The sequence below is a fragment of the Cicer arietinum genome, chromosome 5, assembly GCF_000331145.2.
Source record: "Cicer arietinum cultivar CDC Frontier isolate Library 1 chromosome 5, Cicar.CDCFrontier_v2.0, whole genome shotgun sequence".
NCBI lineage: Eukaryota > Viridiplantae > Streptophyta > Magnoliopsida > Fabales > Fabaceae > Cicer > Cicer arietinum.
Window position 1 is genome coordinate 5700170 of NC_021164.2, and position 11246 is coordinate 5711415.

General features: G+C 29.5%; 2 protein-coding genes across 4 annotated transcripts in view; one reads left to right on the forward strand and one right to left on the reverse strand.

The window, feature by feature from the left end:
* Window positions 1-3702, reverse strand: part of LOC101499687 (uncharacterized) — an 8810-nt gene extending 5108 nt beyond the window's left edge. The window contains exon 1 of one of the 3 annotated variants that reach the window (XM_004499742.4): window positions 3521-3702. The gene's annotated coding sequence lies outside the window, so the exon portion shown is untranslated. Of the gene's footprint in view, window positions 1-3392; window positions 3416-3520 lie in introns of those variants that run through there. The other 2 variants (XM_004499741.4, XM_027334817.2) reach the window with 2 other exon arrangements.
* Window positions 3703-8215: 4513 nt separating this feature from the next.
* On the forward strand, window positions 8216-10954 carry LOC101500231 (protein MAINTENANCE OF PSII UNDER HIGH LIGHT 1). The gene is made up of 3 exons (XM_004499743.4): window positions 8216-8550; window positions 9272-9409; window positions 10418-10954. The coding sequence occupies exons 1-3, from the start codon at window positions 8377-8379 to the stop codon at window positions 10817-10819; spliced, it is 714 nt and encodes a 237-aa protein (XP_004499800.1). The 5' UTR covers window positions 8216-8376; the 3' UTR covers window positions 10820-10954.
* Window positions 10955-11246: the final 292 nt, after the last annotated feature.

Below are 11246 nucleotides of genomic sequence, written 5' to 3' on the forward strand. Positions count from 1 at the left end.
CATTCCCATATGTCTTGATGAAGCCACCAAAAATTGGACATTTGGCCACTATGCTCGTGTGTTAATTGATCTTGATCTGTTGGGAACTTTATGTGAACATATCTTGGTGGAACGTGAAGGATTCGGTTTCTATGTGGAGGTAGAGTATGAACGTTTACCTTCATTTTGTTCCGCTTGTAATTCTATTGATTCTATTGGTCATGTGTTGTCTGAATGCAGAAAGTATAAACATGCTCAAGTGGATGATAAAAATGCTATGGAGGACCAGGGGAAATTAACAGACAATTGTGAGCTTCCACAAGCTGAATCGTAAAAAACAAGCTATTGTTAAGTATGTCTCTCAAATTCAAGCTAATGTTAGCAATACTAAGAATGACGCCGATTAAAGTGCTAACAAGGAAAACATGAGTGATAACATGGATCATCCTAGTAACAATCGCGTGGACCATGTTCCTAAAGGTGAGCTAAAAAGCAATACTATCCTCAAAGAGTTATCATCAGATCAAGAGAAAGTTGAAGCTAATCGGGACGATGATGAAGATTCGGTGGACACTTTTTTTAGAGAGGATCCTGAAGAGGTTGTTGCGGAAACGCTGCCTCTTTTGGAGGCTGAACTTGTGACTAATGAGATGGATGTGAGTAAGGGTAGAGAGCAACCTATGATCCCGGATGTGATAGCTAAAGACTTGAACATTATCAAGAATGCCATGAATAAAATCTCCTACTTTGGCTAGGGACATTTTGGGCTGACGTTGAAGGAGATGATGACAACCCGAATGATGATAATGAAAGTAAGGATGCAGCTTCTTCTGCACCACCTCAGTTGAAGTTTAAGGTTTGTGTTGAAATCCCAGAGAAAGAGATTGAGGAAAAAAGGTCAACTACAAGTTCAGGAATCTACAGGTTATCAAACCCGCGTGCCATTCAAAACTCTCCTCAATGTTAAAGTTTCTTTGTTGGAACTGCAGGGGTCTTGGTAACTCTGGGACTCGTAATTTTCTAAAGAAGTTATGCAGTATATACAAGCCTGATTTCCTCTTCATAGCAGAGCCTTGGATGCCAAATTTACCATACAATGCTTTTGCACTTTTTCTCTTTTTGGCTTAAAAAACAAAAGAGCGCTTGCAACAGTGATGCAACTTAATTTTTAATAATAAAATTCAAAAGAGATGCCCTAACTTTCTTTGGTATGGGATAAATTTGTAATGCTTTTAAAGTTTAAAAAACAGTCTGATGAAAACAAGTCAAGTTGGACAGGTTGTTAATTGTTATATAGAGAGAATGGTGAAAACTAAGTCTCAACGCATCCGCTCTGTACATGCATCACTTTTAACATGATTATCCTATGGTCCATTATGCAAGTTATAAACTTAAACATATCACATTTCTACCATAAAATAACAGCAATAAACAGATAATAAACTAACACAAAAATAAAATCACAATATTCCAAAGCCAAGCAGAACATGAAATTTTTAGGCAAAATTGGGAGTGCACAGACATCATTATGATACACAACAAAACTTCTATGATCAAGTAATGGAGGCTTCAATCCTTGTGGCACTCTTGAAGTTAGAGGAAATATAAGATATAAAGTAATTTATGAGCTTCAGCCAACAACTGAAGCTTTTAGAAGAGTAGATTTCAGACAAGATCAAAGACTAAATTACTAAATTTTACAAGTTTGGCTTGTTGATATTAAAATTTCCATAGGAATTTTATACCTATGTATCACCTAAAGTGTAGTGGAAATTGAAAGCCGTGTCCTTTAAAATATAGTTGCAGGCTTTTCAATTCCTAATTTCTAAGTAAATAAACTGTGCATCTTGGATTTGGTTTCTAATAATATATTTGCAAATAACAATAATAACAAAAGATAAAGCATGCACTAAAAGCACATGCGAATTTTACGGACCAACTCTTGAGAAACACTCAAACCTATATATATAACAAAAAATAAAGGACAAAGGCATAAATCTTACATGGCAAGATTAATTACAGCATCTGAAGAAGAAATAAGCAATCCATTCAATGAGCAAAAAATAATAATTATAACACTACATACTGTCAGATAAAGACACATACAAAACCAAACCTTAATTTCCAAGAACAAGTCGCATTAAATTTAAAGGAACTAGAATCAGAAATTTTCATGGTTAAAAATCCTAATGTAAGCTTACAAAAAAACTGAATGGTTCACCCATTTGTAGCAACTGCTGCCAGAAACCCAAAAGACATACCAAATATGCAAAGAATAGCTTTGTATTTGGAGGAAAAGTGATACTAACTAAGAACAAATTTGAATATAGAGATTCTAAATTAAAAGCATTGTATTTAGCTTTCTAAAAGAAACAAGTAAAGCATGATTTCGCAGTTGTATAGCTAAACTTATGGTAAAGAAAACAACTGCTGCTAGAACAAGCACGCCGTGCTATTTGCAGGGAACAGATCCATGTTTGGAGGAAAACAGGTATTGACTGCATGAGAACAAATTTGAATCTACAATTTATATGATTAAGCCTTGTACATTAGCTTTCCGAACAAACAAACAGTGCATGACTTTTAGATGCACTGTTAAACTTATGCAAAGATTATGGTCTGCTTCCTGAATGTAAACGGCATGTTGTTGTCAATCGCAGATTGCAAAAAATAGCAGTTTGTCAAATTCTGCTATGCTACAGTATGTTATTGTACTACTATAGCTGCTATTTGACAACACTTTAAACTAAAGCGCATATTGCAAAACAATAGCAGTTTGTTCAAATTCATCTATGTTGCACTGCAATAGCACTACTATAGCCACTATTTGACAAGCCTTTGTACTAAATCGCCCATCGAAGAACAATAGCAGTTCGATTCAAATTCTTCTACTACACTACAACCACTATTTAACAAGACTTAGAACTAGAGCGTGTATAGCAGAACAGTAGTAGTTTGTCAAAAAAATTATGCTATGCTATATACTTATAGCTGCTATGCACAGCCTTAACTAAGCAATTAAAAAAAATCTGAAATTCATATATAGAAAGTAGAAACAAATAACCTAAAAAAGATAATTCCCAATTTCAAACTGTGCAAACATACCAAGCCATTTGAAATCAAAAGCAACAAAATCACCAACCATACATTACCACTATTCCAAAGAAAATACTAGGTTAGCCATAATATTTACATTAAATCTGAGTAGAAAAAAAAAACAGCTATTCTTTGAATTTATATATAAAAAAATAATAATAACTTATCAATTAGAAAAATCTATGATCTAACCAACCAAACTGAGAATTTTCCCACCCTAAAACAAAAGCATTCAGCATACTATAAACAAAGAAGAATGAAAAACCGAGAAAAAATATTACTGAAGATACAATAAAATTGAAAACAACATGCAGTACCACTGGAAAAAGAAGAGGAAATTGTTAATTTCTTTATTGTGAATCGCGGTGCGGAGTGGATATCTGATGCAATTCCATTCTTTGGAATCGCATCCGAGAAAATTAATGAAGAAGAGAAAAAGGAAAACCTGGATGGACTTTGTAACTGTTTGTGGCGGTGCACGAGCAACTCCGGCTGTGTTTTCCAGGCAGTTGAGTTTTTCAGAGGTGCGACTCCAAGGTCAAAGTTGTGCCGGTGGCTGAGTTTTTTTCCTTACAAGTTTGTTAAGTTTTTAAAAAAAAAGAATAATCAGAAATATGCAAATTGATCCCTAACATTTTTAAATTTTGAGAATTATAAAATAGAGCAGTTAAATATGTGGTATATCAGCATTCATCATATACATCACTGTTATATTTTTGAAAATAAAGTTGTAGATAAAATTTTATCTTTGAGTTAAATTTGAGAATAATTTTTACTGTGTATAGATTGATTATAAATAAATGAATCTATAAAAGTCATCGAAAAATTAGATCATATTGTAATGATGCTAATATGAAATTAATGTAGAGAGGTTAAATATTAAATTAATATATGATATTATAATTTTTAGCTATAAAAATTTAATTATTAACTATATTATTTATTATTTTATAATTTTAAATAAATATTTATTAATTTACAAAATTTATAAATTAATTAGAAATGTTTACCATTTGAATGAGGAATTTATTTATTAACACAAAAAAGTCTGTTAGTTTAGGAGTTTTGTTTGTGTTTTATTTTTAGCCACTAGTTATTTTGAATAATTTCACATAAATTGTTTTTCATAACTATTATTTTGTTTTTAAATAAAATAATTTTTATTGTAGTGAATATACATAAAATAAATTCTGATTTGCTTTAAAACAATTCTAATTTTTTTTTAAACAAAAGTGTTTTCAAAACTAAGTGTATTACTGTGTGAGGAATGTACCGTGCACCCCCTGTTTTACCTCTCACCCCTCCAAGCATAAGGAAAAGACCATATTGCCCATAGTTTCATCCATAAAAACCTCACAAAAAATTCACTTTTCTTCGAAACTCTCAAATATTCGAACCTCCCACCCTACCAAAACTTCGAACCTTTAAAACCTCCGAAACCAAAAAGTAAGACAGTTTTCGAAAGTCTTCTTGGGGTTGAAAGTTTCGAAGGAAATTTTATCCAAGAAATATCAAACTTTCGGAACTTTTGTTCAACATGAAAGTTTCGAAACACAGCTTTTCGAAAGTTTCCTTGAGGTTGAAAGTTTCGAAGGAAATTTTATCCAAGAAATATCAAACTTTCGGAACTTTTGTTCAACATGAAAGTTTCGAAACATGAAACTTTTGAGCAATGCGAAAGTTTCGAAATGAAACTTATTCGACCATTTTGAAAATTTCGAAACATGAGGTTTCAAATGTTTGGTATATATGGAAACATCAAATTTCGGAAGTTTGGGAAACGAAAGTTCCGAAATGCATTTTTTTAATAATAAATAATAATAAATTAATAGTAATAAATAATAATAAATTTATAGTAATAAATAGTAATAAATTAATACTAATAAATAGTAACAAATTAATACTAATAAATAGCAATAAATTTCATACTTAATTTTAAAAATAGTAATAAATTTAATTAATAATAATATTATAAATTTATTTTTTAAAATAAAATTTTAATTATAAATTGAAACTTTTGTAAATTTCAAATATTTTGAAATTTTTGAAATTGAATTACTTTGAAAATTTGAAAGTTTCGAAATATGTTTCGAAAATTTAAAAGTTTCGAGCATTACGTTTCGGAAGTTTCAAATTCATCAAAACTTTCGAAAGTTTTGATGTTTTCTGGAAAATTAAATTTCGAAAATTTCAAATTTAACAAAACTTTCGAAATTATTTAAAAAAAAATTATTATTATTTTGAAAGTTTGTAATTTTCGAAAGTATGGATGAAAAATAGAGTGACAATTTTTTTTTTTATGATTTTATACAAAAGAAAAAAAGGACAAAATGGTCTTTATGAAAAAATGGGGGAGTGGGAGGTAAAAGTGGGGGGTGCACGGTACAATTCCCTTACTGTGTTTGGTTAATGATTGGCCTGTTCAAAACTAAGTGTATTGGGCTTGCTTTTTTTAATAATAGAGAGAACAATAAAACAAGGGTTTTGAATCGTGCATCCCCCCACTTGTACCTTCCACCCTCCCATCATCAAGGAAAATTCCAAATTGCCCATAATATTATTAGTAAAAACCCCCCAAAAAGATTCTCTTCTTTTTTTTTATCCATTTTATTCGAAAGTTTGAATTGTGGAAAAGTAAGATAAACTTCGAAACTTTGAAATTTTCGAAATATTAACTTTCTAAATTTCGAAAGTTTTCATGAACATGAAACTTTCGAAGTTCATTTTTTTCCAAAATTTTAAAACTTTCGAAGTTCATTTTTTTCTAAAATTTTGAAACTTTCAAAAGTTTGCATGAACGTGAAACTTTCGAAATGCAGAAACCTTTGAAACTTTCTAACAATCTGAAAGTTTCGAAATATAAAATTCAGAAACATAAAGTTTTTTAATTTCGAAACTTTGGTATTCATGGAAAGTTCTGAAATGCATTTTTATTAGTAATAAATTAATAATAATAATAAATAGTAATAAATTTATAATAATTAACTTATAGTAATAAATAGTAATATATTTATAGTAATAAATGAATAGTATTAAATTTGATATCTAATTTTAGAAGTTTCAAATTCATCAAAAATTTTGAAAGTTTCAGATGATCTAGAAAATAGTATTTCGAAACTTTCAGATTTTCTAAAAATGAATTGAAAATTTTGAAAGTTTGGAATTTTTTGAAACTTTCGAAATTGACTTACTTCGAATGTTTGAAATTTTTGAAAGATATGTGTTTCGGAAGTTTCACATTCATCCAAACTTTTGAATTTTTCTGGAAATTTTTATTTCGGAACTTTCATATTCAACGAAAGTTCCGAATGATATGTGTTTCGGAAGTTTCAAATTCTTCTAAACTTTCGAAACTTTCTGGAAATGTTAACTTCGGAACTTTCATATTCAACGAAAGTTCCGAATGATATGTGTTTCGGAAGTTTCAAATTCTTCTAAACTTTCGAAACTTTCTGGAAATGTTAACTTCGGAACTTTCATATTCAACGAAAGTTCCGAATGATATGTGTTTCGGAAGTTTCAAATTCTTCTAAACTTTCGAAACTTTCTGGAAATGTTAACTTCGGAACTTTCATATTCATTGAAAGTTTCGAAATTGATAATTATTTCTGTAAAATTATATTTCAAAAGTTTCTAATTTAACAAAAGTTCCGAATAGATAATAAAACTCACTTTAATTATTTCGAAAGTTTAAAACTTTCGAATATTAAGAAATTTTTTGTAAGTTTCGAAAGTGGAGGTGAGAAAAGAGAGTGATAAAATAAAAAGGGTAAAATAGTCATTAAAAAAAATGAGGGAGTGAGAAGTAAAAATTGAGGGGTGCACGATACAATTCTCATAAAACAAACCACAATATAACAATAAATTTTCAACTCATTCTAGAGATAGTTATAAAAATCTCCATTTTCTGCATACAAAAAAAAAAATCTCAAAATCCAAACAACAATATAAACGTATTTTTTTATTTTTTTTTTATTTAGAGAAAATAATTTTTTTTATTAATCAAAGTGATATTAATGATTTATTTATAATAATATAAAAATATTTATATATTATCTATCAACATAATTTGAATTTAGATATTTGTGTGATTTAGTTGAATCTTTATCAACTAAACTAACCTACATTCCCTTCCACAAATCACAATTGTTAAGTGTACTAAATCTTTTTTAATATTTAAATAACTAAAGGAAAGACAAAAAATACCCTTGTATTTTGTGATATCTTTATAATATTGGTTATTAAAAAATATTTTTGTTAGTCACATTTATGTTCTTTTTTTAGTATTACTCAAATAAATTAATTACGTTCACATATATACTAAATTAAGTTTATGTAGTGTATGTGAACTGAGTTTATATAATCTATTTGAATGTAATTAAAAGACAAAAAGAATGTGAGCAACAAAAATATTAAAAAAATTACATATAATAAAAGAGATTTTTATTTCATTTTCATTTTTCAAAATATGAGTGCCATAAAATTCATTTTTACGATTTATATTTTTTCTTCACCGTAAAATTCATCTATACGATTTATATATTTTCTTAAGTTATCTTCAAAATTCATTTTTTTCATTATCGTTAAAATCGATTTTACAATATGTCTTTTTTTTTAAAATTATATACTCTAATAGCTATTTTTATAATAAATGTAAAATTCGTTTAAAAATATAGAGATAAATTTAAGAGGAGTAATTTACAAATTTTTTTAAACAAATAATTGTTAGGTATTAATTTTTTTGTCTACCTTAGATAATAATATAGAGAATTAGATTGATAATTTGATAAAGAGAAAATATTTTGATCACTCAAATTGAATCAAATATATACATATAACAAAAACAATTATTATATATTTTTGAAAACATGCATAAATTTTTTTTTTTAAAGTGAGGTGAATAAATTTTCATTATTTAATATCATCATCCAACCTTAGAAACTATATTTTTTTTTATGAGAACTTCAAAAACTACCTTGGATATATAAACTTATATGCCAAAAACATTCTTACTATAAAATAATTTAATGCAAAAATAAAAAATTGTTGGAAAGACCAAAATTGTCCACGATTTCATTATACTTTTGTGGTCTAGAAACAAAAGAAGTAGATATACCCCACTCACAATGTCCCTTCAAACTCCACCACTAATCACCAATCCTTAACACACACACACACAAACACATTTTCACTTCCACCATCAAAACAACCAAACCAAAATCATATAATTGAAACTCTTTTCTTGTGTGCTTTTCTTTTAAAATTAATTTATTTTTAAACTCATTCATTGATTAACTAATAATGGCTTGTACATTACAAGCTACCATAGCAGCCAACACATGCACTTTTTCAACAAGGAGATTCTCTATGAAGCATAAAAAGATTATCAGCAAGAGAAGTTCTTGCATGTTTATTGTTAGAGCTTCTTCTGATGAATCTGATTGCAATGATGAAGAATGTGCACCTGATAAAGAAGTTAGTTCTTTAGTTTCTCAATTTTTTTTTAGTTAATTGATTCTGTGTTCAATTTGTTTTTCTTGGTTGCTTAGAAAATTAGGGTAAATGTAAATAAGCAAGTATGTATTAAATTAAATTTTTTTAATACAAGGAAAAATATTTATTTAACATATTTTTCAATGCATTAGCTAAGTAGCTAGGTTTGTTGGTATCATGTTTATATTAGTGTTGGACATTTGTTTAATTTGATTATTAAATTTTCAATTTTGTTATTCAATTAACTTTTCAATTGAGAATAGGATTTTGAATTGGTTTTGGTTATTTTTGTTTCTATGAATATGTAGTTCAATTAGAGTCTGGAAGGTAAGTAAAGTCTGATTAAGCATTGTTTTAACGAGGATTGGAACTATTCCTCAATTAGAAAGAGAACAAATGTTAGCATAAATTTATTGTTAACACATAGGATATGTAGAAAGTTCATTTGTTGTCATCGTGTCTTTCTTGATGAAAAGTTGGAAACACATTTGTATCATTGAATTTTGCTTCATTTCATTTTTCACCTATATATCAATGTGTTTTCCAATTATTCTACCAGTTTTTGTTCAGCCCAAATTTCTAATCAAGATGATCTCTATACATGAATGCATATACAAAAGACATAAGCTACATTGTCCATTTGTGTAGTTTCCGAATTCGTTCTCAGACAAAGGAAGCTAATCCTTTGTTGATGGTGATGTAGGTTGGGAAGGTGAGTATGGAATGGTTAGCCGAGGAGAAGACCAAAGTAGTAGGTACATATCCACCACGTCGTAAACAGGGTTGGACCGGCTATGTTGAAAAGGATACTGCTGGACAGACAAACATATATTCAGTGGAGGTTAGAATTTTTTCTGAAGAAATTAAATTTGTGCTTTTTCACAATTTGTTGTTCTTTTGGCCTTAATATGTTTGTGTGTGTTCCTTAATTTGATGAAGTTTTAGTGTTTGTTTTGTTGAGCATGTAAACACGTAGCAAAACATGTTAGTGTGATAAAATTGGTCGCTGGGTCTAGCGCAGGTGGTTGGTGTGCAGTGTGTGTGTGTGTTGGAAACCTCAGGATTCTGAGTTTGATTCCAACTCATCAAAAAAATTGTTAGTGTGATAAGGGAGTGCTATATAGGTAATCATATCTATCTTGTTAGTGTTTAGATATGAATGAATTTTACACTGTTTGGTTGAGGCGAAATGGAGGGGAGGGGACTCAGGGCAGCGAAATCCTTACCGATTCAATTTTTGCTCCACTCGAAATATGGGGGGATTTGGACGGAAGAGAAGATGGGTTTATATAATTTTAGATATTTTTTACTAAAATATGGTTACATTAATTATCACATGAAATGTTATAGAAGAATTCATGCTAAAATATCCTTATTTACATTAACTAGACCTACTTGTTCCCAACTTAAATCGATAAAATCTTATATAAGTTCATTATGTTATCTGCACCGAAGAGACCATTGATTTTTATATACTCCCCTCATCTCATATTAAGTGTCACATTTGAAATCTTTACATGTCTCCATTATTTGTCATTTTAGATTACCAATAAAACATTAATAATTTTTTTCTCTAATATATCTTTATTTATAGTATCTCAATACACTTACAGCTCTATTAACTACTATATTAATAAAGGTACTTTACTAAACATGGCTCGTTTTATCATAGAAATAAACACATTCAATCATTTTATTAAGAATTGTGCATAACCTTAAAAGTCACTTGATATGAGATGGATGAGTAACTGATAAGACATGTAATAAACAAATGACATTTTCCGAGTCGAATCTAACATTTTCTATGACTTTGACTCAATGTTTGTCTAACGCTTATTGACCTTTCCAGCCAGCAGTTTATGTGGCAGAAAGTGCTATAAGTTCAGGAACAGCTGGTTCTTCTTCCGACGGAGCTCAGAACACAGCCGCAATTGCAGCTGGACTTGCACTGATCTCAATTGCGGCGGCATCGTCAATACTTCTACAAGTCGGTAAGAAACCTCCTCAGGTCCAGACACCTGAATACTCCGGACCATCTCTTAGTTACTACATTAACAAGTTTGTGCCACCCGAAATTACACAAGCACCCGCGCCTACTGAGACCGAACTTTCATCACCTGTTCAACTTGAGAGTTCGGAGACAGAAGCGTCGTTATCTGTTCAACCCGAAACATCTTCTGAACAAGTTTCTCAAGTTCAAGTTGAATCTCAAATTCAGGCAGAGGCCTCAAGTGTGGACATTGTCTCTTAGGTGATCACATTGTGTGATCACTTTTGGCTTAAAAGCATGACAAAGTAATTCATTTTGTGTTAATAATATATTATGAGCTTATTTATACACTAACAAAACTAAAGGTTGATGGATGGAAATGTTTTTGCTACCAAATTAAGTTTGTTTATATACATAATCCCCAAAATAGTGACATCATATTTGAAATATTATTATGTTCTATGATGCATAGGTACGGATAGAGAACCAGGTATTGAAATGAGTACGAGATATAGTATTTTAAGAAAAAATAAATTATGAATGTGTCAATGAAAAACACGAAATTTATTTATATAATACAACGAGAGTTAGTTTTTCAATTACATTTATGTCATATGATTTTTAAAGGTTTAACGAAGTATTTATGGTATGTTTGGTTCATGAGAGAAAGTAAGAAGAAAGAAAGATA

Bases quoted from the DNA above. Each gene is read 5' to 3' on its own strand.
- LOC101500231 (XM_004499743.4), top strand. From the start codon at position 8,377: ATGGCTTGTACATTACAAGCTACCATAGCAGCCAACACATGCACTTTT. The intron at 8,551-9,271 runs GTTAGTTCTTTA...ATGGTGATGTAG, and splicing joins AATGTGCACCTGATAAAGAA to GTTGGGAAGGTGAGTATGGA. The intron at 9,410-10,417 runs GTTAGAATTTTT...TGACCTTTCCAG, and splicing joins CAAACATATATTCAGTGGAG to CCAGCAGTTTATGTGGCAGA.